The sequence below is a fragment of the Heterocephalus glaber genome, unplaced genomic scaffold, assembly GCF_053883595.1.
Source record: "Heterocephalus glaber isolate CG9 unplaced genomic scaffold, H.glaber_assembly_v1.0 deba00001479, whole genome shotgun sequence".
In the NCBI taxonomy this organism is placed as follows: Eukaryota; Metazoa; Chordata; class Mammalia; order Rodentia; family Bathyergidae; genus Heterocephalus; species Heterocephalus glaber.
In genome coordinates this window covers 3769562-3796894 of record NW_028258316.1, presented here as the reverse complement: position 1 = coordinate 3796894, position 27333 = coordinate 3769562, and the positions used below count along the sequence as shown (strand labels likewise).

At 56.9% G+C, this 27333-nt stretch overlaps 3 protein-coding genes across 6 annotated transcripts in view; 2 read left to right on the top strand and 1 right to left on the bottom strand.

The window, feature by feature from the left end:
• Cfap77 (cilia and flagella associated protein 77) overlaps positions 1–3986 on the top strand; it is a 109456-nt gene extending 105470 nt beyond the window's left edge. Inside the window, exons 6-7 of one of the 3 annotated variants that reach the window (XM_087182703.1) lie at positions 3053–3147; positions 3393–3986. In XM_087182703.1, coding sequence (XP_087038829.1) covers positions 3053–3103 — 51 coding nt within the window. In that variant the 3' untranslated portion in view covers positions 3104–3147; positions 3393–3986. Of the gene's footprint in view, positions 1–2566; positions 2608–3052; positions 3148–3392 lie in introns of all 3 variants that reach the window. The other 2 variants (XM_021261825.2, XM_004849055.3) reach the window with 2 other exon arrangements.
• A 7845-nt stretch (positions 3987–11831) lies between these two features.
• Positions 11832–20586, top strand: Barhl1 (BarH like homeobox 1). Its single transcript, XM_004849054.3, has 3 exons — positions 11832–12839; positions 16671–16893; positions 18432–20586. The coding sequence occupies exons 1-3, from the start codon at positions 12374–12376 to the stop codon at positions 18724–18726; spliced, it is 984 nt and encodes a 327-aa protein (XP_004849111.1). The 5' UTR covers positions 11832–12373; the 3' UTR covers positions 18727–20586.
• A 1895-nt stretch (positions 20587–22481) lies between these two features.
• Ddx31 (DEAD-box helicase 31) overlaps positions 22482–27333 on the bottom strand; it is a 64614-nt gene continuing 59762 nt past the window's right edge. For both annotated transcript variants that reach the window (XM_087182701.1, XM_021261810.2), the window contains one exon: positions 22482–23523. In XM_087182701.1, coding sequence (XP_087038827.1) covers positions 23286–23523 — 238 coding nt within the window. In that variant the 3' untranslated portion in view covers positions 22482–23285. The remainder of the gene's footprint in view (positions 23524–27333) is intronic.

The window sequence follows — 27333 nt, the reverse complement described above, 5'->3', positions numbered from 1 at the left end:
ATTCACTAGATAGCTCAGGCTGGCCTGCCTCAGCCTCCCGAGGGCCAGGACCCCAGGTGTGCGCTAGCACACCCAGCTCTCTCCCAGCTCTGAAGAACAGACAGCCCAAACCAAGGCCTGGACAGGGCTGCGCTCCCTGATAGGCCAGGGAAGGGGCCTTCCTGGCTCTGCCAGCCTCTGGTGGCTCCTGGCACCTCTAGGCCCTGGCCTGGCGCTCCGTCCCGGGCTCCAGCTTCACATGCCCCTCCTTGTCTTGAAAGACCCATGTCCTGGTCACAGCATTTGGCACCTCTCCCGTCTCTATTTGTTAGCGATGTTTGGAAAAACTGACCCCGTCACACACTTTAACGTGCCCTGGCTTTGTTTATATGGGGAGTTCTGTTTGGAAATAAAGTTGATTGACAGAGAATCGATTGTAAGCCCTTTGGAATAAAAATAGCTCTATCTACCCTAAACAGATGAAAGAAAAGATATGTCCTCAGGTTAGGGCCTGCCTGAGTAATTTGGGATGATCTCCTCTTGAGCTCTTCAGTTTAACCTTCACCTGCAAAAATCTTTTCTCCAAATGAGGCCACGGTCACCAGTTCAGCCCCCTCCAAAGGCCAGGGAGGGATGTGGGGGAACCGCAGAGACAAGGCCCCCAAAGCTGCGCATCCTTGTGCAGGGACAGCAAGGATGGGGAGCAGAGAGTCGAGGAGTTGCCGAGGGCCCAGGAGCGGGTATAAAGTTCCATTTGGGCAAAATGAGCGCGCTCTGAAACTGAGGGACATTGTGGCTGTTATTCAGTCTGTGTGTACTAATTGTGTTCTTTAAAAATGCCAGGAGAGGGCCGGGGATTTAGCTCAGTGGTTTCACTGCCTGCCTCGAAAGTGCAAGGACCCGAGTTCAATCCCTGGTACCAAAGAAAAGAAACTATTCTTAACAAAATACCAACAGAGCAAAAGGAAACTTTTGAAAGTGATGAATATTGTTACTGCCTTGATTGTAGTGGTGATTTCCTGGGCATGATGTCCACACTCAAACTCTACCTATTCAGTGCAGTTTGTTTATGCTCATTAAACCCAATAAGGCTATTGCAATTTTTTTAAAGAGAACAATTATCATCGCAGCGACATTGTAACCACATGGAAAGTTATTTTGACATACTAATAAGCATGGTTCCATTGGGTTTGTAATTATGGCTATCAGGAAAACACACATAGGGGTAAAATGCTTGTGTCCTGACTGGCAGCACCCTGACTGCTGATGGCTGCAGGGACAGAGCCCCCCGAGCTGATGCTGCCTCCTACGAAAGCTGAGCTGTCACCTGGGGGGACACAAAGGTGCCCCTAAAAGCCCCTTTTGCTGCCTGTTTCTTCCAGAGCCACATGAAGGGTCTTCTCTGTCCCCCTCACTCCTGTGAGGTGACTTGCGGATTTCTATGACCCTGGAGGTTGGGCTGAGCACAAGGTTGCCGTTTGATCGATCATGGCGCATTTGACACCAGATATTTACAGGACCAGGAGCTCTGGGGTTGGCTCTGGCCTGGGTTGGTTACAAGAGGCCCAAGGTGAGGCTTATGCACCCCCAAACTCTGCACCCCTGGATGGCTCCGGGGCTCGCTGCCATTGTGGGTCCGAGGCCTCCTGAATCCTGCACTGGTCTGGATGTGCGACTTGTGGCTGTGTTTTCCCAGGGTATGGAGTCCCCATGGGGCCTGTAGGGAAGGGTAATGGGAGTTGCCAGAGAGCCCTGCAGGGGTCCTGGCCTCCTGCGAGCCAGTACAACATCCAAGAGACAGGAAAGAGGGAATTAAAAGCTCACCGACAGAGCCTTGAGAGAAACTGAGTCTCAGGCTGATCTGAGCTGCTCTGGGCAGCAAGGACAAAGGACTCCCAGAACGTCCAGCGTTTATTCATGACCAGTGTGGGAAGGGGGAGCTGAGCAGGCCTCGGACGCCTGCTGATAACAAGGTTCAGGCAGGCAGGACGGGAGAGTGAGGGCACAGCATGTCTGTGCTGAGGAGAACACACGGTTAATGCAGAGGGGAGAATTTAGCTGGGGTCAGTGGACCCTGACTGGGAGTGGACATCACACAGCCGGATTACGGACCTCCAGGAAGCTTGCGCCACTGCAGCCTGCTGATCCTGGGCAGAGGTGCCTGCTGCAGGGGCTCACACCCCCTAGGGAGCAAAAATGGGGTCACTGTAGGGCCGACCACACCTGCCTGGGCCCTGGGCTGTCCCCTGTGCCCGGGGACCCTGAACATCCTTCGAGCTCCTATCAGTTTCTCCTCTCCAGGGACACCTCCCCTGATCTTCGAGGGTTGGGGTTTCATTGCTCATGCCCCAGCCCCTGCTGACTGTAATGAGATGGTCCAGCGACTGTCACTGCTGTCCCCCTAATTTATGAGGGTGGAGCAGGGTCTCCCCTGTTCATGGCTGAATCCCCGCGGTGTGACACAGAGATGTGCTCAGTAGACATGAATGGAGGAGCGGATGGGTGGATGGAAAGACAGGTGATGGACAGATGGATGGACGGATGGATGGATGTGTAGAGTCTAAGCCCCTTCTCCCCCATGCCTTAGGTTATCCCCGGAGGAATGGTGGGACTTTCTCGCTCCTGGAGGTGAGCTCACAGACACAGGGGACACCAGGGGACAGGAGAGTTTTTTGCCCACCGCTGTGTCTCAAGAGGGAAGGGCTGGCTGCAGAATTGAGGACCTAAAATCTTAAACACAGAAGCTGCCCCTCCTCGAGTCTGGCTCAGCACGTTTGGTTAGGGTTTCTGCAAAAGCAGGGACACATTCTGGAGCTTGTGCAGCACAGGGTCGCCTTGCAGTGCATGGCCTGTGTGGCTTGTGAAGGTGACGTGAGTCCTGTGGAGTGTGGTGCCGTCCTGCTGGGGCATCTTTGCTCTGACACATCCTCCCAGCAGCGACTGAGCATGCTGCAGCCCCTCAGCCACCGCCCTCAATGCCCTGGGCCTCACCACCCTCTCTGCCTGGTGCTGGGCCTCATGGCACTTCACTGACGTCCCCCCCCTTAAACAGTTATTTTTATTATTCTCTAAGATTGTGAAGCCTGGTGGTGCACGCCTGTCATCCCAGCACTCAGGAGGCTGAGGCGGGAGGATCACTGAGAATTGGAGGCCAACCTGGGCTACCTAGTGAGTTCATGGCCAGCTTGAACTACGTAGTGAGACCCTTGTTCAAAAAACAAAACACAGGGCAGGGGATTTAGCTCAGTGGTTCTGGTGCCTGCCTCGAAAGTGCAAGGTCCTGAGTTTGATCCCCGGTACCAAACAAACAAACAACCAAAATCCAAACAAACAAAAGATCGAAGGAGGGGATGGGAAGGGGGGTGGGAGCAGCCAGAAAGAACCTCAGCCTCCTTTTCCTCTTCTGTTGGCAGGTGGGTCCCCATCTTGATACGTTCCCCACCGAGGCCGATCGCCAGAGAGCATTCAGAGCCCACCAGGAAGAGCGTGCTGTGCGCCAGGGGACCCTGCGGATGGGCAGCTACACCCACGCCTAGTCCCGCCTCATGAGGAGTACCCTGCACAGTGGAAGTTCCCCGAAGGACTCGCCTGTCTGTCTCGCTTACCCAACCCCAGGGAGCCCCTCCCTGTTTCTCTGGCTTCCGGTGGTGCTTCCAGTGGTGCCAGGGCCTCGGGTAGCTCTTGCTCTAGGGTTCATTCTTTTTGGTGAGCACCCCCCACCCTGCACCCCACTCTGGGTTCACCAACACGAGCCTCAACTTACCCCAGAGCCTCTCCCTGGGGGCTCCCCTCCCGGGGTCTGCTCCCCCCACTTCTCCCCAGCCCTCACCTGACAAGAGAAACCCAAATTACAAGGCAGCTCTTAACTGCCCCAGCTAAGGGCAGAATCCCCGACTCTGCCCATTAGGGTTAAGAACAACCCGTGCACCTCCTGCGGAACGCGAGACACTGACGAGCTTTGAAAGCCCTCACTTTATATTCCAAACATGAGTTTTAATTGCTCTTTTTGGGATGGCTGGTGTCTCACGGCAGCGGAATTCTTTCTCTGGGACCCTGACAGCAGGAAGAGCCAATGGTTCATTACTCGGGGCAGCCTCCAGCCCTTGGCTGGGGCCCTGTCAATCATGCAGGCCGGTGGCCTTCTCCATGGAGACCAACCGGATGTGGCCTGTCCTCGAGGCTGAAGGCATGCAGTTGCGGGACTTCTCTGGCAAACTCCTGGCACGCCTTCCTTCGACCTCTCTGCAGGTTCTCTGACTTTTCTCCACGTACAACATGCGGATGTGTTTTAAGTGGAAAAGGCCATTTGTCCTCTTCCTATGGTGTCTTTCTATGAAAACCAGTCAATGCCTAAGTGTCGGGTGAGCTAAACGGGCCCGGCGGATGCTGACGTTGCTATCCAGAGATATCCTGAGGCCCAGGACCCTGAGACCCCTGCCTTCCAATACCACTTCCGGCCTCAGGGGTCCCTAGCGCTGGTCTGCAATCTGGGGTTCTTGGGGTTCCACCAGCGTCCATCCGACCACGCCCCTGCCGGCCCCACTTAGGTGTCTGCTATTCACCTCTGAGCAACGTGGTCCACACAGAACATGTGGCTTTTCCCCACCAAACCTGCCTCCCCTGTGCCTGTCCCACGCCATAAACAAAATCTGCATCCACCCTGCTGCTAGAGCCCAGAAACTTCCCTCGCTGTTCCCCGACCTCTCACGTCCAGTCCGTCAGAAACCATCCACATTGCCTGCAAAGCCTCGGCTCCAGCCAGGCCCAAATGTCCCCTCCTCAGCCCCATCCACCCTGGTCCTCTTGGCCCCAGTCACTGCAGAGCAGCCTGGCTGCTGTGGGACAAAAACCTGGAGTCCGTCTGCAGCTCCACCTCCTGCCTTGCAGCTGCTCACTCCTACGGGCTTCGGGCTTGCTTTGCTCTGCCCAAAACCCTTGTCATGGCTCCGTCCCTCCTTCCAGACCTTCCTGGAAAAAGCCGGGGAGAGTCACGCAGTGGTTTACCTCTCTGCAGAAGCCTGGCCCCATTCCAGTGATTTCTACTCCGGGGCTGCCCGTCCCCCATGGAGAAGGGAAGCATCTAAAGCCCCAGGGTCCAGGTCCCACAGGTGGACATCAGCACACGCTCATGTTATCTGGGAGTCCCTGGGCCTGGCAGGGAGACGCCCATTCTGGTGGCCTCCCGGGGACTAGGACAACACAGCTATGAGTGTGGTTTCCCATCACCCCCGCCCCCCCACTACACACCCATCAGAAGCTGTTCAGTTCACAGCCGGGCGTGGTGGCCACGCCTGTCACCCCAGCACTAGGGAGGCTGAGGCAAGGTCATTGCCACAAGTTCAAGGCCAGCCTGGGCTACATAGCAAGATCTTATTTCAAAAAAAAGCTGGTTCATAAAGGTGCCACACACTGACCCTTAGGAACCAGCGGACCTTGAAGGACTGGACCCTACATCATAGATCTGAAGCCCCCCTCTCACCCTGGGAGCCAAAGGGAACACCCCCTACCCCATTTCACTAAACCCACCCTGACTCACATGGAGAAGCTGAGTGCAGCTCTGGGACAGAGGAGCAAGCACTTAGGGCCGGGGCACCAAGCTAGGCCTCGGTAGGCAGTACCCAGCCCTGCCAAGTCACTTCTGCATGACCTTGAGCAAGTGTCCTGACTTCTCTGCAGACCGAACCCGAGGTATCTCATGGGTCCTCAAGTTAAATTTGATGACAACAACCTCAATCCCAACACTCTGGGAGGCTGAGGCACCGTTGGAGTACAACCTGGTTGATACAGTGAATACCCTACCTGTGAGGGATGAGGGACCAGGACGGGATGTTCCAAGGGACAGCTGTGTCAAGAAGGAAAAGATGTCTTGAATTGGGGCCACCATTTTGCTCCAGAAACCCCAGGGCAAAGGGAGGCAGAAGTTTCTTGAAGGACCCAGAATTGGGTTTGATTCTCCAGAAAGTGTGCCCGGCACCCCCACCCCCACCCCCGCAGCTGTGCGTCTTGCTAGGGCTGTGACAAATGGGCTGAGAGCAGCGCCCAGACGGCCCCAGGGTCCCCAGCCCGCCCAGGCCCGCAGCCTCTTGGCAGAGACCTTCGGCTCCTTGTCCTACAGCGCCACCCACTGGCCAGTTGGTCGGAGGCGGCCTTCCGCCCATTGCCTGCCTTCTGCTGCTCTCCTTAATTCACTGAGCCCATAGAGTCCGCCTGCTTCCAGTCTGGTTGGCTGTCCTGTCCTCACTTGGGCCTGGCTTGGTGTGGGAGGGGGTGTACAACTGCCCCCCTCAGGACCCAGACAGAGCCCCAGGGAGGGGTTCATCTCGTTAACCTCTGTACTGCACCATCCCTCTGACTTCACACATGGCAGACAGGCGCCCACTCCGTAGGGGAGGCCGACAAGCCGTCCCCAGCCGGGACATCCAGTACTCGGCAAGGGGCCTGACCCCCAACACTGCTTCTCAATTAGAGGTGCAGGAAATGGGGAGCTTGGCTCCCCACCCCAAGTCCTCCCGTCACACAGCCGGGGCCCCGTGAGATGCTTCTCCTGTCCCCACCTCTGGCATCTGGGGACATTCCCCTGGCTGTGTTTCCTGGTGACAGCCCGCTAAGCAAAGAAGCCTGTGTGCCCTGCTCCACCAGCCGCTGGGCTGGGCCCTCCCTGCCCTGTCTGCCCAAGGTTCTTGAAGTCCAGAGGCTCGAGGGGCAGTGCCATGCTGATGGGGCCTGGGGGAGGGTGGCAGAGCACCTGGCAGCAAGGCCGGGGCCCGAACAGGCTCCGGGCAGGGCAGCCTTCCTCTCAGCCTGGTGCCTACCAGGTTTCCAGGCCGGCACTCAAACCTCTTTCCCTCATTGCTCACACACCAGACAAGTAACGTTTTTCTTGGTCAGAGGAAGGAGGGGTTCAGGAGCCTGGTTTCAGGGGGACCCTCCGCAGGGGGCATTTCTGCTTTCTGCCTGTTGGGCTCCGGGAAGTGGAAGCAGGAGGTCCCGCCCGGGCCCCTCCAGGGTTTGGCTTTTTGATGTGCACATCTCAGCTCTGCAGCCAGCGCTGCTCACTGCTGCTCGGGAGGAAGCAGCGGACAGAAGGGTGAGGAGAGGACGGCTCTCCTTGATAGGAAGCAAACCTGTCTGTCAGAAGCCGAGGTGGACTTGTGCTGCACCTACAACCGAGTGCCTTCACCTGCTTCAGTTTTTTGCTGCATTTCTTATTCCTCAAAAAAAAAAAAAAAAAAAAAAAAAAGGATGTTTGGAATCACATGGGGTGGGGAGGTGGCCTGGGTTTTCTACAGGCTCCTGAAGCCAAATGCAGGTAGATTACACACTTGAATCTACAAATGGGGATTCTCTAGGTAGGGATTTTTCCTTTTTCTCTTTGCTGTGCTGGGGTGGAACCCGGGGCTCTGGGCATGTAGGCAGCCACACCCTGGCACTGGGGGTCATGCAGCGCTTACCACACATCCTCCAGTTCCATGGGGGTGGCCTGCTCAGTCCCGCTCCCAACTCCCCGGGTCTGGCGTGAGGTGCAGGATAGAATACGTGCTTGGTAGGAAGAAAGGAAAGAAGAGAGGCAGGGAGGGAGGACAGAGTTCTCTTCTGGCTTCAGGAGCACCAGCGGCTTCAATTCATCCAACAGCCGGGCCCTAAGGGCTGCTCTGTGCCCAGGTCCTCCTGCATCCGTCTGTTTATAAAGCAGAGAGGTGCTGGTGCCCAGGCCAGCCTGCATTACCCAGATCCTCCACCCTGAAAGCTGGAGCATGCTTGTAATCCCAGCACTCTGGGAGGCTGAGACAGAAGGACTGCAAGTTTGAGCCCAGCCCAGCAACTTGGTGAGACCCTGTCTCAAAAAGAGAAGAAGGCCTGGGGGTGGAGCTCCATGTGAAGGTCCTGGGTTCAATCTCTAGACTGCCAAATAAATAAATAAAATTAAAGACAAACAAAGAAAAAGACCCCCTGGGAAAAGAAGGGTACCAGGCTGGGAGGGTGCTGGGGTGACAGGCCTGGGGCTTCTCACCTTTGGAGAGGAAACCCGCACCGGTAGTAGCGGTGGTCCTACTGAGAACTGCATAATTGCTACTCTGCAAGACTATTCTTCAGCTAAGTGCAAAGACTCCTCACAACAACCATGGGAGTTGAGTAACATCATCCTCATCTTATAGCTCAAAAAAACCAGAAGTTCACAAGTCAATTTGCTTAAAAAGAATAAAACCCTACCTAACTTTGGGGTCACAGGGAAGGGCTGGGATTCAAAATTTACCTAAGGTACAAAATTTAAGGGAACACAAAAAAACTCTCAGTAGCCAAGACATTTTATATTGTTATTTTTTGGTGGTGGTGGGCTGTTGAGGCAAGGTCTCGCTATGGAGCCCAGGCTGGCCTTGAACTCGCGTGGATCCTCCTGCCTCAGCCTCCAGGTGCTGGGATTACAGGTCCACACCATGGTGCCTGACTGATCAAGACAATATTTTAATGCAATATCTTAAAATCAGTATTTAAAAATCCATGATGGCTGAAAGGCCAACATTTTAAATAAGGATTTCTTGATGTACCAAGGTCCCAGCCCTGGATTCCAGAGCCAGGATTCTAACTCCTCTGGCCAGTTTCGGAGTGGTAGCCTGGACCTCCCCAGCCCCATTATGCTGCCCCAGGCCAGGCTGCTCAGAAGCCTGAATGGTGGCTTCGGGCCACAGTTCCTGTATGAGCAGAGACCCCAGGACCATTCTCAAAAGATACTCAGCACTGCCCTCTTGGCCTGTGGCTCTGTCTGCTGAGCCAGGTGAGCAAAATGGGCAAAGACAACCCTTCCTCCAGCCCCAGGTAGAGAGGTAGGTGGGGTTGGGAGAAGCCCAGAGCCCTGGGTAGGGAAGGATTCGGACCCCAAGGGAACAAATGAGCTGCCCAACGTGCATCCAGGGCCGGTGCCTCCGGGGCACCCACCTGCCCTGTCTCACCTCTGCCAGTGGCTGGTCTTGGAGCTGCCAGGGCTCTGGGACCATGAGAGGCTTAAATATTTCAAAGAGAGCAGTCTCAAGGGACTGGGCAAGCAGGGCCTGGAATTTGAAGGGAGAGGTTTCCAGAGGAAGTAGGAAGCTGGGGGAAAGGGTGTGGGGTCCTGAACACAGAAACCAGAGCCAGGGACTGCATGCCAGAGAGGCAGTCCTGTGCTCCCAGGAGCCCGGCCCCAGAAGTGCCCTGGTCACACGAAGGTCCTCCCTTCTTCCCTTGAGGCCTCTGAACCCCTCTGTCAAGCCCCAGTAAGTGCCAAGGGCAGGGAGCTGAGAGACCCGTCCAGTTCAGAGAGCTTAGGCCAAGGTTCAGTCGGAGCTGCTTTGGGCTCCACGGCCCTGATAGCCTCCCCACCCACTAGGTTTCTTTGTCAAAGGGTGGGGAAGACCAAGGATCTCCTAGATACTTAGAAAAATGCCAGTTCCTGGGCTCCTTCCCAGCTAAGCAGGCACGCAGGAGAGCTCACACACAGCCTCCTGAGCTGTGGATGGTGGAGATGCAGGACCCAGATGACGGGGGAGAGAGGAGAGAGGAGGTTCCTCGGTGGCGCTGAGATCCCCAAATAGGAAGAAAACCATGTAGTGAGAGAGGGCTGAATCCTAGAATAGATTTCTAACGAAATAAAACACCTAGAGTGTTTTATTTTATAACAGACAGTGATAATTCAATGCTAATGAGCGTATACTAACAACCTGCAAAATATTCTTGGGCCTCCAAGCAGCACGGAGAAGCTGGCTGGGGCTGCAGGAGGTCGGGGCCTCTGCTCCTTTCCACCTGCCCAGGGCGGCTCCTGCCAGCCCCACTGCTCCTCCTCCTGCTTGTATCGCATCAAGCAGCAGTGCCTGCCGCCCGCTCTACCTAGCTTCTGTCACTGGGTCCCAGATCCAAGCCTCAGCCCAAGAGCAGAGGCCAGAAAAGGCCGGAGCACTGCCAGCAGCACCGTTGCTAGCAGGCTGGCTGGGGCTGGGGCAGGGGCCACGCGGGACCCGCTGCTGGAAGGGGCCGAGACTCTCTCGGGACCTGGGGTCTTCACACTGGGCCAGAGCTGGGACCCATGAACAGGCACAGAGTGGGGGGAGTCATAACCCTGGGGGGACCCCGGATGCCCAGTAGATGAGGGTTCTCCAGGGATGCACCCGGAGGCTGGGAGAAGCAAAGGAGGGGAAGAGGAAGGGGAGGAAAGTGAGGGGAGTGGAGCGGCCGAGCTGGGGGCTGGCAGGGCAGGGCCAGGGCAGCCCGAGCTCCGCTTGATTTATGGCCCAATCCCCATGCACCAATCTAAAACGAACCACTGGCCTGCAGGGCCCTGTGGTGGGGGGCACCCAGGGCAGGCGGCAGAGCTGGGGCCAGACCCCCTCTCCTGCCTACCGACAGCTTGCAGCCGAGCCCAGCCCGAGTCCCCCGGGAGCCGCCGGTCCTCGCCCCCAGCCCGGCCCGCAGTGTGGCCGCCTCCAATCTGCCGGCCGGCGCAGGGGGAGCTCGGGTAGTCGGGCGCGAGGCCACGGCAGACCCAGCCCGAGGGAGGAGAAAGTTTCTGCTACTCTGAGTTTCAGGGGCTTCCCGCCGGGTCCAGGGTTTGGGGGATTCTGTGCCTGACCCGGGACCTGGGTGGTTTTCTGGGGGTCCAGGGTGGGGAGCAGAAGCGGGGCTGGGCCGGTGCGGCCTGGGCTGGGCCCTGGGGCCCAGCTGCGCAGGTGCAGAGGTCCGCTGGCTCCCAGGTCCGGGACTTCTCGGGCTGCTCAAGAGCTCCGGGCCCAGGACACAGGTCTGCCCAGGCCCTGGGCCCCGGGTCCTGGCACCTCCAGACGCTGACCCAGCAAGGGTGCGGAACCGGAGCCCCGTGTTGGGGGGCGGAGGGCAGGGGCCGCCTCCTTCTGGGGAAAAGGCTGCGTTTCCGGCGCTGCCTTTAAAACACATCCCGGGCTAGCTCCGGCTCCGCGTGGGTAAGAAGGCAGCGGGGCGCAGATGCCTCCCCGCACTCGGAGCTCTGCGTGGCCCTGTGTGGAGGTGCAGAACTGCTCCCCAGGACTGGCGCCGCAGGGGCGGGTGGGCGCGGCCGAGGGGGTGATTGCCTTCTTTGTCCCTCGCTGCCTCCTTGGACGCAGGGTCCCCCCCTTCCAGACGCGATCTCCCCTCGGTCTCCACCTTCGCCCCAGGGTAAAGCATCGGTCATTGCAGGTCACGGCCCAGGACACCAGGCCTGCAGGGCCCGAAGGGGTCGCAAACTGTCCTCCACCGGAGGCATCTAGAACCCAACGGGAACGTCCCGAAAGCAACATAAATTAAATTTTCTTCCGCGCAGTAGGAAAGGGATTCTCTATATAACGCGTTTCTTTCTCCGATCTTCCTGTCGCCGGAAGAAGAAAAACGGGGGAGGAAAAAGAACCTACGACAGACCGTTGGTCGGGAAGTCGGATCCCTGCGGGGCAGGGCCAGGGTCGCTTTCGAGGCGCGGCGCGGGGACCCCCTCGGCTAATCGCCCTCATTAGGGGCTTCATCGCCGGCCCAATGGAAGCAAACCGTGTGGAAATCGCCGGCAAACAGTGGGGTCTGTGCTGTAATTAATTCAGTGTCTCTTTTAATCAAACTGAAAAGAAATCGGAAAGCCGCTCGCGGAGCCGTGACATCACCCCCAAAATCGGCCCGAGCCAATCAGCGCCACCACTCCGGGGACACGTGGGCGAGCCCCCTTAAAAAAACACAACACAACGAAAAAAAAAAGAAGAAGAAGAACAACAAAAAAAACCCAGCCCTGAAGTAAAAGTGACACAAGTTCAGTCTTTGGAGGAAGGGGGAGGCGAAGGCGCGCGCCGAGGACGCGGAGCAGCCGGAGCCGCGCGGCGCTGTCCGCGGTGCTGGCCGGGCCATGGGCCGCGGGCCGCCGCTCTCCGCGGTGCTGACGCCGCCAGGTGCGCTCGGCGCCTCGGGCTGGTAGCGCGGTCTGGGCCCTGCTCCCCGCGGCGCTGCCCCCGCTGGCCTCGGCCACCACTTGCCTGGAGGAAGCGCGCGCTTTGGATTTCCAAAAGCCGTCCTTTATTTCCATCCCGACATCCTCGCCGGTCTCCCGCGCCACAGGGGCCCTCGGGCCGTCGTCCCCTTGCTCTCCCCGCTCTGCGCGCCCTCCTCCCACCCTCCTGACACTCCCACCGCCCCCCCTCGGCTGGCGGCTCCGTGCGAGGCTGCAGAAGACGCGCTGAGCCCTTCTGGATCGAATGCGCAGAGGAGCTTGGCCCCGAGCTCCCGGGCTCCCCCGCGGCTGAACTCCGTCCAAGGTGCCCGCAGGCTCCCTGCCCGCCTTCCCCATGCCAGGCCGCAGCTAGGGGCAGGGGCAGCGGCGGCTGGGGCTGGGGTGGGTGGGGAGCTTTTGGGGAGGACAGGTCGCAGCTTGGCTATGGAAGGCTCCAATGGCTTTGGGATCGACTCCATTCTCTCCCACCGCGCGGGCAGCCCCGCCCTTCCCAAGGGGGACCACTTGCTCGGGGACTGCCGCTCGCCCCTGGAGCTGAGTCCACACTCGGAGAGCAGCAGCGACTGCTCTTCACCCGCCTCGCCAGGGAGGGACTGTCTGGAGGCGGGCACCCCGCGGCCTGGCGGGGCATCCGGCCCGGGTTTGGACTCCCACCTGCAGCCCGGGCAGCTCTCTGGCCCGGCCCAGTCGCGCACCGTCACCTCCTCCTTTCTGATCAGGGACATCCTCGCCGACTGCAAACCCCTCGCGGCCTGTGCGCCCTACTCCAGCAGCGGGCAGCCCGCAGCCCCTGAGCCCGGGGCCCGCCTTGCGGCCAAGGCTGGGGAGGACTTTAGAGACAAGCTGGACAAAAGTGGCAGCAACGCCTCATCAGACTCTGAGTATAAAGGTAAGAAAGCAGGAGGTGAAAACTCGGGCGATGGTATATTGCAAAAAATGGGTGTGCACAACTTGAGAGCCAGCACTGGAAAAGATGTACATGTACTCGCTCGGCTCGCTGCCCCAGGGCCAGGCTGAGCAGTGGTCTTGTCTAAGTCTCTTGGCCAGCACCACGGCTGGACCTGTGAGCAACAAAGGGTGCTGGGGAGAGAGCAGGGACTGGGGAGGACGGACTGTGTGCTGAGGACGGAGCCTCCAAAATGTGCAAAGCCAACTTTCAAAACTTTGACAGGCACCACCGCCCTTCTACTGGTGGCTGGGTTGGGCAGGGGCAGGGTCCTTCTGGGCCGCTCGGTCTCTGGTAAGAGACCCAGAGGGAAAGGGGCCCCAAGGGTGCTGCTTTACAGGGGTGAGATCCTGGCAGGAAATTTTCAGCTGAGGCTCCAAATGCAGTCAGAATTTTCTGCCCTTTAATCTGAATTTGCCGATAAGAAACTGGGCTTTCTCTCCCACGGGCCCAGTGCGATTCTTCGGGCCTGTGAATCTTGCAAAGGAAATGTTCACTTCAAAGGAGAAAGCGCAAGTGAGGGGCTGGCTGGAGCAGGTTCAGAGCTCTGGTGGGGAGGGAAGGCGCTGAGCCCGCATGGCGTCCTCAGTGAATTTTGTTTTAAATTCTTTGAACAGTAAACTCCAGGATGTGGGGGAGACCCAGATTCTTGGTAACCAACCCTGCTTCCCCCAGGCTGGGGCTGCTGCCCCTTTGCTTGCCTGTTTTACCCCGTGAATCTTTTTGTCGTTTTTCATCCCTTTTCTTTCAGTCTTAACCAAGGGGCTGAGATCAGGACTTTGGAGAAAGGGGGAAGGAAGGGAAGGGGGAAATAGGAAAAGAGGGAAGCAAGAAAAACAGTGTGTCCTCATTTCGTTTTAGACCTTTCGCTGTTCTACTGGGGCCAGAGGCTTTGAGTTCTTTCTGGGAAGACATTAAGGGGCAAGAGTGGAGGAGATCGAGGGAATCTAGATAGGGCTTGAGGGAAGGAGCCCTGTATCCCCCCTGCCCCAGCAGAAACCTAGGAGTTAGCAAAGGCTATTCATAGCTCCTTTAGTATTAGAATTAATTCCTGAAGCTCTGTTCGTAGGACGAAAAATTTCCCTATGAAGGCAACTCCTTTATTGTCTGGGGCCAGCATCTCCTGGCCCCTATTTCCTTCCACCAAGGCCTCACACAACTTAGGAAAGCTCATTTAACACCTCGGCCCAGCCAAGAACTCATCTGAGGGTGTGCCCCGACCCAGACCTAAACCCCACATACCACGTCTCTCCATTTCCCTATGCGCACGGTGGGGCCGAGCCTCCTTTCCGGGCAAGACCGGTCCTGCCTAGAAAATGGGCAGGTTCAGCTCAAGTCCCCAGCAAGAGACCTGGAGGAGCAGGCACCCTGGCCCGGAGACCCTTGTTCCTCCCCCAGACTTGTGCAGGGAGGCAAAGAAAACTTGTCCTGGAGAAATACAGGTGCACACCTGTGTGTGTGTGTGTGTGTGTGTGTGTGTGTGTGTGTGATGTAAATATAATTTACAGCATCACATGTTTTACTATTTACAATTTGCAACAAGAGCCACAACTTCCCATCATTGTGGTTAACGTGCAGGGCAAGAACCTCCAGCTCTGCGTGCACTGACAGCTTGTTCCTGAGAGGTTCCATTTAGGAAAATTGGAATATCAATTTTCTTTTGCCTTCCCTGATGATACCTGATCAGGGAGGTGACATGAGGGGTGACTGTCCACACATCACCTACACAGGTTTGGAGCGGAGGGGATACAAGGTCTCCCCTACCCCTAGGGGCTGCCACCTTTGTACCTGAAAAGCCCCCAGTGAAAAGGAGAGTGGAAATGGGCCACGGAGGCTATGCCTGGAGCTTCTGTCAAACACGGAGTGACTTTCGGTGCCGAGTTATGAAGCCTGGCCCAAAGACAGAGCCCTGGAGCCAGCCGTGGGAGCCGCCCGTGGCCCCGGCGGGCATTTAAAACCACCCGAGCCTCTGTCCACCCAGAGCAATTCCTCCAAGGAGGGCAGGGGAGAAAGGCCAGGCTCATGCATTTCTGCGGCCAAAGGCTCCTCAAACCCAACGTCCACAAAGAAGAAACTAGGCTTTGAAGTGAGGCTGTCGGCACACATGGAGGGCTGCAGCCAAGGTCCAGAGAGAAACCAAACCAGGGCTTTGCTCCAGCCCAGGGCCATTCCTGGGGCGTGGACTCGGGTGGGAAGTGGAGGCCTGGCTGGCCGTCCATGGTCCGTGCCTGTCCCGGAGGCCAAGACAGACAGTGTGGTCCCAAGTGTGCTCCAAAGGCTCCATCCTGCATGGAGCAGGGACCCGAAGCTGGCCCACTCTACCTGAGCAGGGGATTTTTAAACAAATAGTTCAGACAATTAGGTCAGAAAGTAAGATTTCTGCGACACCAAGTTTGAGGTTTGGACAATCATCGCCTCGAATTTATTTTCACTTTCCCAAACCACACACGCAGAACTTGTTTGCCCTCACCCTAACAGGTCCCCGTCTCTGACGGTTCCAGGTCCAGGCCTTCCAGCAAGGGTGTGCAGAAGGTTGAGGGGCTCCTGGGCTGCCTGTCCTCGGGGTGCTCTCCATTATGTGCCGCCCCTGGGCACACCCCATGCCCCGTGCCCTCCCTGCCCGGGAGGTGCAGCCTCTCCTGCTGAAAAGCTCCGTTCCCCAGTGGCTCAATTAACCGGATTATTGTTTCCTACAGAGAGAAATCAACTCGCATTCAGCTGAACCCTGTCCACGAACAATAAAACTCACCAGAAAAGGAAATAAAGGGAAAGGGGGTTACGGGTGGGGAAAGCCCCAGCCTGCGCGGTCAGTTTCAGAGAGGTTGCCGCGTGGTTACAGTCTCTTCAGGGCAGAAGGAGGCAGAGTGGGGAGCTTGTTTGGTTACCCGTGCGTTCCCGTACGGTCAACCCAGTGAAAGGGGGGGAGATGCCTCCCATGCTGGGTCCACTTTTGGTGCTCAGGACTGGGGACCTGGGTGCCGTTCTGCCCTGACTGAGGGCCATAAACGCGATCGCCTCGCGGTGCAGTGGGAGCCACAGAGGGCAAAGCAATGACAGCGAAAACCAGGCCCCGGCGGTGCGTGTGCCCGGGGCAAAGGTGCCCAGAGCCGCTCGTTTTCCCTGGTTCGAGGCTCTCTCCTCAGGGCGCCCGACCTTCCACCGTGCAATTCGCAGGCAGCGTTAGGCATCGGGGGAAACCATAGCTATAGATTCGCATCTAGACGGGGTCACGTGAGGCTGGGGCACAATTATGCGTTCTTGAGGACAATGACGTGCTGCGGGGTGAGCGGGATTCTGTCCCTTCATGCGGGTTTCTCTCCAGATCGCGGGGTTCCCAGCTCCCTCCCTGCCCTCCCCGAGGCCGCCGAGCGGACGCAGCCCGGGCGTGGCTCCCGCAGCTAGACCAGGGTCTCCTCCCCCCCAGGGCAGTCCCCCCTGGGGCTCCCCACCCCCCCCAGTGCACGCTGCCGGCTCAAAGCTGGAGCGAAGCAGGGACAACATGGCTTTGCGCTCTTCGGGGCTCACGTTCATTCCTCGGGGCCTCGGACGTCTTGGCCCTGGGCGCTCGCTTCTCTCTCTTCGCCAGGGTCGATGCCCTATTCCTGAGTGCCCAGGTGTCCCAGCTCCAGCAACGGTGCCTCCACCCCTGTGTGCTGGGGCACCGCGGGGCCACAGCGGCCTGGAACGGAGCCTACGGGGACACCACCCGCCGGCAGGAGGAGGAGTGGGAGGGCCCGGGCACCAAGGCCCTGACACGCAGCTGTGTCTCCGCAGTGAAGGAGGAGGGCGACCGAGAGATCTCCAGCTCCCGGGACAGCCCCCCGGTGCGCCTGAAGAAGCCTCGAAAGGCACGAACGGCCTTCACCGACCATCAGCTGGCGCAGCTGGAGCGCAGCTTCGAGCGGCAGAAGTACCTGAGTGTGCAGGACCGCATGGAGCTGGCAGCCTCGCTCAACCTCACGGACACGCAGGTCAAGACCTGGTACCAGAACCGCAGGTGAGGCCCCGCTGCACCGCGGTGGGAACCTGGGGAGGCCGCTCCTTTCCTTGCAGCTCCTGGAGGGGACCCAGAGTCCACAGCCTGGCACTGAGGAAGGGCCCCTGAGACTCCCTAGCTCTGTCAAAGTGGGGAAACTGAGGGGCAAAAGCCTGGACCAAAGCCCCACAGTAGGGACAGGAGGGAGACGATGTGGCCGGGGCAGGTGGCCAGGCACACAGGGTTGGAGGTTGGGGTGCGCAGGCCCTGGTGGTGGTCCTGAGTGCTCTCGGTGGCAGCCTTGATCCCCAGGCACAGGCAGGGCCCAGCTCCCTGGGATGGGGTGACTGGGACATTGGTGTCTGGGGGCTGATCTTGAACCTGTTTCCTAACCTTCCAAAAATCGCCCTCAGGGTTCAGACATGAGATGCACACTTGGACCGCATGACACATGGACACACAGCGACACCACTCGAGGTCACACATGTACCACAGTCACATACTTAATGGAGGCAGGAACGGCGCTTCCCATAAACAAGCCTCAGAACATGCAGCCCATTAATAATAAATACCGATCGCTGCTCCGGGCATCAATAATGAAGCCCCGTTGCAGTAATTACACAATGATGATGATGATGAATAATTCAGGGACGGAACCAGGGTTGGCGTGGCTGAGCCCACCTCACCGAGGGCAGGCTGGCCTGCCTGCAGGTGAGTCCAGGGCTCCAGGCCCGGCTTCCCTAAATCTTGGGCCACCATGGGAGCCAGACAGGAAGCAGGGCTTGCTGCAGGCCCCAGACCTGGGGGGCCAGCACTGTGGGTGCACTGTGGGTGCTGGTGCCCGTCTGGAGGCGCTCAGGCATGTGCGCTGGGCACCGGGCCTCTCTGGTGCCAGCTCCCGGCCGCCAGTGTCTGCAGAGATGGGCTCCAGGGTTACCTCGGATTGCCTGACTCTGCCTAGCAGCCAGGCCCTGCCACCTCTGCCTCCCTCTCCTGGGCCTTGTGGCCTTCATATGTCTTTCCAGGGGACAGCGCCCAGCTCCAAGAGTCCCCAGCTTCGATCCCCAGAGCAGAAGGTTATAGCTCAGCTTTGGGGTCAGACAGCCCGGACTCTGCCGCTTTCTAGATCTTAACTGGTCCACTCCTCGCTTTCCAGCCCCTGGTACTACGGTTAAACCCAGGGACATTCTGCCACTGAACTACATCCCCAATCCTCTTTTATTTTTTATTTATAGACAGGGTCTAAGTTGTCCGGGCTGGCCTCAAGTTTGTAGTCCTCCTGCCTCAGCTTCCCAGAGTGCTGGGATTACAGGCGCGCACTGCCATGCTGCAGTGCAGTTTAAACATCTGTAAAATGTGGAGAAAGCATGGAAAGCCAGGGGGAAAAATAAAGGAGAGGCTGCGTGTAACACGTGCAAATATTGCGAGGTTCCAGTATTCGCAGGCTAGGGTGAAACCTCTCTGCCTCCCGCAGGCGCTCGGGCCCCAAGCTCCGGGGGGGGGGGGCGCCGTCCCAGCCACGATTCCGTCTGGTCCTACTCTTTTCCTTCCGTCCTCAGGACTAAATGGAAGCGACAGACGGCCGTGGGGCTGGAGCTGCTGGCCGAGGCAGGCAATTACTCGGCGCTGCAGCGGATGTTCCCGTCGCCTTACTTCTACCCGCAGAGCCTGGTCTCCAACCTGGACCCGGGCGCCGCGCTCTACCTGTACCGCGGCCCGAGCGCGCCGCCGCCCGCGCTGCAGAGGCCGCTGGTGCCCCGCATCCTCATTCACGGACTCCAGGGCGCCGGCGAGCCGCCCCCGCCGCTGCCCCCGCTGGCCGGCGTCCTCCCGCGCGCCGCGCAGCCCCGGTGAGGCGCCCGCCGGCCCTCCCGGCGCTTCGGCCGAGTTCCCGAAGGGCGCGATGCCAAGGCCGCCGGGGCCCTCGCGGGACAGGCCGCGCCTCCTTCGCCCTCCGCGCCCGCTCCGTCCCGGGCCTCTCCTCCCGCCGGGTGTCACGCGCGTCGCCCGCACTCCGGCCTCCCAGCGCCCGCCGGCCCCCAGGCGCCCTGGGCCCCGGGCCCCGTGGGTGCCCCGCGCTTCGCTCCCTCGCCCCCTTCCTGCTCCAGCGGGGGACCCAGCTTCTCCCTGCGCCCTCCTGCTGCCGCGCCGGCTGGCGCCGAGCTGTACATACCGTGTGCAAAGTGTACATGAAGTTATTTATTCGTGACCCCCGAGCCCGTGACCGTGTCTGTGAATCAGTGAGTCTGTGGCCCGTGCCTCCCTTCCCGGGTGGGAGAGCAGGGCCCGGGGGACCTGCTCGCCGGCCCCGGCCCCCAGTGTCCACCTCTGTCCCGGCCCGGGGCAGCCAGGCCTCTTGGGTTCCCTCTCTCTCTTTTTTAAATGTCGAAATAAACTTCTTACAAATGACCAGGCCCTGTCCGCGCTCCCATCGTCAGTCCACGCCCCGGCCCTGCCCGACCCTCCGCAGAGCCATTTGCCTCTCCTGGGGCTCAGTCTCCTACTAGCCTCAACGAGAGGACAGTTTTGTCCCCCTCCCTTCCTGGGTGCTGCAGTCGTTGGCAGGGGACCCGGCTGGACGTGCAGTGTCCTGGCAGCAGGCGCCCGGCCTGACCGGCCTCAGTCTTTCCGTGTGGATGGCGAGGGAAGTGCGAGGGAAGCTTGCTCCCACCTCCCCTCTCCATCTGCTTCCTCAAGGCTCCCACAGTCCTGGGCTGGGCGGGGGTCAGTGCCCGGCCGCCCTTGCTGCCGCCGGGCTGTGGTGCCCTCGCTGAGCCGACTCATCTGGCTGCAACGAGGGCGCCGGCAGCTGGTGACCGGCCCGCTGGGCACAGGCCGCCAGATGGACTCCGAGGCCGCTCCCTGTCACATTGCCCTCCGCCCGGCTGCCCCAGCACCCATGGGGTCTGACACCGGTGGGCACCGAGCAGCTCCTGGCCCGTGTGCCTGCTAGGACCCCACGCACCCTCTCCATGGGCCTGATGCAGTATTGGATAATCCTCTACTCTCGAAACACCTCTCTTTCCAGCTGCCCTGGGAGGAAGTTGGAAGTAAGAGCCAGAGAGGAGCCAACCCCACGTCTGGGCCCAGGGTCAGGCCTGGGGGGCTCTGAGTCCCCAGCCAGGCTGCAGATCACGTTCTGAGGGTCAAGGTCACCTCCCAAGAACGTTCCCACTGGGGAAGGCGGGCTCAGGTGCCCCTCCCGGGAAGTCTGGGCGCCCAGCAGGCTGGGCCATGGCCCCCTTCCCCCTTTCCAGCAGGCGGAATAGCTCTGGGAGAAGTTGGGGCAGGAGACGGACAGGGTGTGTTCAGGCTGTAACCCCAAACCAGACTCACAGGTCTGCTACTGTTTCCTCCCCCTTCTTCTTGCGAGGGTGAGGGTATTATTCTAATTTTGCAAAATGCACAGCAGCTAATTAAGTCAAGGGGCCCTCGGCTTTTGAGTTCTTTTGCATGTGAATGGGGGCTGGTAAATCCCCAGCTCTGGCTGCGGTGGGGGCCAGGGGGGCCTGTCCCCAACTCAGGGTTAATGAAGTGAGAAAGGAGTCTCTCATAGCCTCCTGCAAACAAAACCCCCCAGGCAACAAACCCTGCCCAAATCCTACATGGATTGACTTAAACCCGGGGGATAAGTGCTTTAAATTAATCTCATTGAATAAGAATGAGACCAAACAAAACTCTTTAAAATCATATTAAAAATCTATCAAAGGACAACTTGCGCTGGTGTGCTTTTCATTTTGTGAAAGTGGAGGAGGTAGGCTGGAGCAACCACCCTTACATTTACACAGCCACAGTGTAAATCACAGACACATTCTCAACTATGTCACCATCCTTGTACCTCAGAGGCGATTTCATATCTTACATTAATGAAGAACAAGGCTCCTTTACACGTTTATAATTACAGCACTTTGAATTGTCCTGCACATCCTATCTGTAATAATAACTTCAGTCTGCAGCGAGGTGGGCTTCTTCGTGCCTGTTTGGAGGTGCTAAGGGTTTCTGCTCCCAACCGGGCGATGGGAACATTTGAGGGAGGAGGAAGAGGAGGCCCCCAGGGGACCCCCAACTGGAGGGCAGTGGATGAGGCCGCTGGCCCACCCTCTCACAAACCTGGACTCGGTGGGGAGGAGCAGTGGAGCCCAAGAGCTCAGTCCCCCCAGGCCTCAGACACAGAGCTCTTGGGACCTGACGAGTTGGCTGGTTTTAAGGGTGGCCCCGCCCCACCCCAGTGACAGGCCTTGCTCTAAATTTTTCCTATGGCAGAGCAGATGAAGAAAGTTTAACGGTCACACAGGCAGTCTAACAAGACCGCTTAAGCACCTTTTGCAAGCAGGGCAGCTTCGGGGTGGAAAAGCCTTGCGCCTGTCCCTAGGACTTTAACGGCTTCCACTGACCGGATGTGAAGTGCTGAAGTGCTCCACAAGGCCATGGCCAGTTGGGACACCTCAGACCCTTCTACTCCCCTTTTCTATTTTTTGGTACCGGGGATCAAACTCTGGTCCTTTCGCTTTCCGGGCAGGCGGCGGAACTACTGAGCTAAATCCCTGGCCCTTTACTCCCCTTTTCACTCTAGGGGGCAAAAAGAAAAATCAAAGGGACCCCAAGGGCTTTGTCAGTGTCCTTCGAAGCGCTGTTTGGTAAGGGCGGAGGACGCTGTCCGCATCCACACAGCAACTTAGCCGGCACCAAGGGATCTCTGCTCCAGGGAGGCATGAGAATGGCCTCTGCTGAGCGGATCACCACACCAGGTGCTTCAGATTCCAAGCATTCTACAAGCCCACTGGGGGAAAAGCTTCAGGCCACAGCGCACCAGCAAATGACTTGGACATGGTAACAGGCTAACGTCACAGAGAAACAGCTAAGTTTGGGAAATCAGAAACAGAGGCATGATTAAAAACACAAAAAATTAGAATATGTCCAGTGGAATTAAGCTAAAGCTTTGCCTAATTGATGCCTGAAATGTATAATCTGTCAAGAGTGATGAGAGATTTATTTGAAGGTTATTTAAATTTAGGCAATATTAACCCTAAACCTGCTAAATCCATGTTTCTTTATTAACTGGGTGAGCCACTGATTTAAGCCCATACAGCATCTCTGGCAGGGTACCCTCAACCTAAGAGTTGGCAAATTACCGTGCAGGTTTCAACCCTGGAGCCACAGTCCTCACACTAAGAAAGCCCTGCCCACTCCCCTGTATGGACCCAAGTTCTCTGATCGCCCGTGACTGGCACGGGGCCTGCTTTGCACACAGCTGCATCTCACCCATGAAGTTTGGTTCCCCCCGTTCTCATGCAACTCATGTGAGCCATCACACCAAAATACAAGAAAGATGGTAGATTTACCCAAGGCTAGTTGGGTATGTGCTGTTCTTAATTGGTACAAATTTCATCAGCAGTCCCCAGTAACCCCCAGAAGGCCCTGTTGCCTCCTGAGGGATCCACTCTTGCAGGCCCAAGCCTTCTCTGGGCCAGTGAGTCCATGCGGGCCCGGGGCGTCTCAGCACACATCCCAGAAAAGCCAGAGGGCCCAGGAACTGCAGAGCAGGAAGGGGAAGGGGGCGAGGAGAGTGAAGAGAGCAGAGGCAGTGCCTGGACAGGGTGGTGCATCCCGTGTGTACAAGGCTGACATTTATTGGGAAATCAATACACACGGGGGTCCTCCAACCTCCCAGGAAACACAGCGGGGGGCAGCTGGGTTGGGGTCACCACAGAGACCCCCAGACCTTTCTCGAAGGCAAGTCTGGATTGGATGAGAGGAAGAAAAGAACTCGGGTGGGTGCTGGTGCCTTTTGACTTCAAAGGCGAATACCAAAAAGGAACAGTAAATCAATTAGCCCCGAGTGCGTTTTCCATGAACATGAAGGGAGAGCTAGGCAAGCAGATGTGACCAGCGTGTTTGTAGGAGAAAAGGAGAGGCCCAGCAAAGGCATTCCTGTTTTCAACCCAGACTAACAACTCTTGGGCCTTTGTAGCAAAGGGTGTGTACATTAACAAAGGCACTGCTTGACAAATAGATTTTCTCTTTTTTTGTACAAATTCCAATCCAGTTTGGATATCCTGCTTCACAGCAGCCAAGCAGCCTATATGGACAAGGCTGCAGTCCAGGCGGGCTGCCCTATCCCAGGACGCTATGGGCTGGCGTGGCCACCGAGGCCATCTAAGGTCAGGTGCGCTGGGTGCGAGGTGGGCCTGGTCCCGACAGCCTCGATGTGACATCCTCCTGCAGTCAGTGCTGGCTGGCACTGTGCCCAGGGCCCCGTGCCACTCCTTCTGACCAGGGCTTCTGGCTCCCGTGTGTTCTGGGGACTTGGTGTTCAGGGAAAGGTGTCACAAGTATTTTTCAGAGGAGAAGACATCAACCCAGTGCCACTGGGGCCTCTGGGATCCACTCTGGGACCAGTCCTGTGGAGAGATTTAAAAAACCATCTGGGAGGGCTTGTCCTTCCGTTGGCCTCTCCGGGCTCCTATGGTTCGAGGAGGAGGAGGCACCTGACGTTTCCCACGGCCCCGGCTTGCAGGGTGCTGGCTGCTGGCCTCCTGTGTGCTCCGGTTCCTGACCTTGGCACCCGCAGCCTCCAGCCCACTTGAGTATTCTGAGCGAAGGACCTGGGCGAGGTGCTGCTGACTCTGTGTCTTCTTACGAAGGTCCAGCCTGAAGAACAGTAACAGCAAGGGGAAGAAACTTTAGTATTTTTTCCTTTCACATTTGGAAAAGAGGCTGATGGCAGCTGGTTCTGAGGCTGGGAAGCTGACATTTTTGTATTAACAGAAGTGCAATCCCTTCAATAGTGCTTGTTTTGATACTCCATGCACCAGAAGATTAGATACGGCGCTGACAGATTTTCATAATGGTGGCAAAATACCATGGCATTTTTAAAACTGAGGCTTTGTTCTGTGTTGTTTTCATGGGAAAAAAGAGAACTCTACACCCTCCTACTCTGAAGGCAAATGAGGTGTATGATATAGCAGTTTGCCAAAGGATGGAGAAAAACCAACCCCGACACGAAGGCGGGAGAGCATCCAATCTCGGGTACCGGATGGCCGAGGACTTGGGCCTGCAGGGTGGGCAGCTGGGCCCACATGTCCTCCTGGGTCAGCCACAGATGCCAGCACTGAGTAAAGACCCCTCAGAAACCCAAGCCAGGGTGCAGGCTCGTGAGTGTCCACACTGAGCGTAAGCCAGCAGCCTTCTGCGTGGGGCCAGACAGCCCAGGGTGCTGGAGGAACGCAGCTCTCTGCTCCAATCCACATGGAAGATGTCAAAGGCTGGAATCACTCCAGTGCTGAACACAGAAACTGTTCTCAGAAGATGGCAGTCTTACCACTTCATCAGATCAGAGGAGGAAATTTGTAGAAGTTTAATCATATACAGCAGAGTGATGATAAGAACTAAAGGGTAAAATGTTTCCTAAGAGAGAATTTTTACCAAAACAACAAAAACAATGACCAGTAAGTCCATACAGGCTCACTGGCAATTCCTTCAGCATCCAGTGGCAATGTCTTAGGATAGTGCTGCATTGTGGAGTTCTTGTTCTAACTAATAATTGGAGGGTAAAGTGGACTGAAATTATAGTCAAAATAAATATAACAGAACTCCTTTGAAACTCAGGAATCATAAGTGAGACTAAAATCAAGCTATTACCCTGATTATGAAAGCGTGTAGAATCCCACTGTAATAGGGTTGAAGCAATAGGACCTGTTCATAAGCTCATGACAGGGCTACAGCCATACAGCTACTTTCTATTGTAACACAAAGGGAGAGAGAGTCAAGCTTTGCCAAGAAAAAAGATTTGAGGCAAGAGTATAATTAGGATATGTTATTTAAGGGCTAGGGGTTTATAGCATTTGTGTATGCCAGGGAAGGGATTCAGCAAGAGTACTAGAAATGCATAGGCAAGTGCTGTCTGAGTTGTGCACAGTGATTTATGTGTGTTATCTCCTGCCCCTTGCTCAATGAGCCTGCGTGATCATCCCCCTACACAGCTAAGGACAGTTTTGGGACTCGAGGAGGATACCTTCCCACGACCTTCAGTGAGGAGGTACAGAAGAAGGGGAGAGCAAACAGGTCTGGGCTCCTAGCCTCTGCTCCTCCCACCAGGCTGATGACAGGAGGATGAACAAGTCCACAGGGTCACATGTGACAGGAAGGCCCAGCAAGGTCGGGGGTGGAAATGCCGCCTGATGAGCTGAGTCTGCGGTCTCTGAGGCCTGCTTCAGTAGCACGATGGGCACAGGAGCCAGGTGACTGAGGAGTAAGGAGCAAGGAAGGGAGAGAGCAGAGCTCAGGGGGAGGGGGAGGCACTGGGGTCAGGATCAGGCCTGTCACTCAGTTCAGTGACTCAGTTTCCTTATCTGGAAAACGGGGAGATACTGAGAACAGAGCTCACAAGGCCCTGTAAGGATAAAGTGGAGGAAGACATACAAAGTGCTAGCTGGAGACTGATGCATGGATTGTGATCAATCACAGTTAAATACGAGGAAATTGAGTCCCTGATGCCACACACTACCACCAGCCCACGCAGAGGCCAGGACTGACTGTGGGCCCTGGCACTGGGTCAGGGCTCTTCTGATTGTGCCGCCCACTTCCTGAAGGGCAACAATCCTGCCACTGGGTGTCTGACTCACCAGAACCATGCGCACCAGCATCTCTGGCAGAGGGCTGAGCTACGAGGGCCACCGTGTGGTGCCAGCAGCAGACGCGCCCCATGGTTGGGAGCACTTAGCCTGCTCCAAACTGAAGGCTGCCACTTCTGGTGCTTGTAGTTTATTTTTAGTCAGGTTACATGACAGACAGAGTGAAAAGGTTCTGACAGGAAGGAATGCTTTTTCTTCCCTCTCCTTTGAAGCCAAGTGCTCACGATGTGTATAATTTTAAATGTAACAACTTGAGTTTCAAAATATGCAAAATTTCAGTCAAAATATTCTCCCAGCATAAGCTCTAGTACTTCAATGATTGCTCCTGCCACTGCTAAAGCACAGTAAGAACCAGAATCTCTTCTGGGTGACTGATACACTAATTGCCTACAGACAGTGCGGGGTGCAGATGCCTCTGCCAGCTCAAAGCATGTGGGCGGGGGCAGCCCTTCAGGCCTTGGTCCACCAGGTAGGGCCCGGAGTCTCCCCGAAAGCCACACACACAACAAGAGGTGCAGTGCCGCCCCTGCAGACACAACGGCAGCCCACAGGCCCCTTCCGGTGGTTACTTGTACCTGCCCCTCACGGACAGATGCACCCGGGTCTGGGGCAACAGGAATGACAAGCTACCTCTGGGAATGTTCATTAAGGTTCTCTGACTTCACAGGGCCAGAGGTTGCCATTAGAAAGCAGGTTTTGGGGCTGGGAGGAGCCCAGTGACCTAGCATGTGTGAGGTCTTGGGTTTGAGGCCCAGAACCACCACCACCAAAAAAAAAAAAATCTCCTGGAGATGGCCCCGCTTGCTTTAATTTTCACATCTAGCTATCTCATCCTTTTATTTGAATCAATGTCCTTCCAACTCAGAGGCTCAGGGAGGTCCAAGCAAGCAGCCAGGGCCTTCACCCTTCAGAGCCAGATCTCTTAGGTGGGAGAACATCAGGACCAACCCTGGGGTTTCACCTGTAGTCATGACAGACACCAACAGGACCCACATTTCCCTTGGCCAGCTCTCTCTCCTTCTTTGTTCTGAGACCCAAAGCCGAAAAGGCAACGTACAGATGGGAAGATGGACCCTTCAAACCCAAGCATGTGACAGGCGCCCATGCTGTCTTCTGCCAAGCTGCAGCCCTCCCACAGCTTGCCAACTCCCTTGCTCTTCTTGTCTCCAAATAACCAGATCCCTCTCACATGGGCTTCCTGAGCACCCACTGTCGTAATCTGGTGGTTAACCAAGCAACAGATCAGTTTATCTAACCACGGGGAATCCCTTGTAGTGAAGGCTGAACCCCCCCTTGTCCCCAGGCTGGATTACTCAGCGGGACAGGCAGATGCCACTTCCACTGCCAATAAGGTGAGATCACAGCCTAATTAAAAAATCAATATGTCCTGCTATGATGACCACTGGAGAAGGGAGATCGAGATCGAGATCGCAGGGCTTTCTCTCAATTGTATCAACAAATGAATAGAAGAGTCTGTCAGAGTAAAAAGCCTCTATGGAAGGCTTTTGTACATGGCATCCTTCTCACAGAGGGGATCAGAACAATGTTGGCATATTTGTGTATTTTAAGTCTATCACCATTTCCTAGTTTTATGACTTTAAAAGTCAGGCTTTGGGGCCAAGGATTTAGCTCAGTGGTTTCGCCGCCTGCCTCGCAAGCTAAGGACCCGAGTTCTTCGATCCCCGGTACCCCCCCAAAAAAAGGCTTACAAAAGTCTTCATCCTAGGATTTAAAATTCAAGTATATTTTCTCAGACAAGTCTGTTTTAATCCCACCTAGGTTTTATGCTGGTTTCTGGCACAATGATCTGGACAACATACTTCTTTTC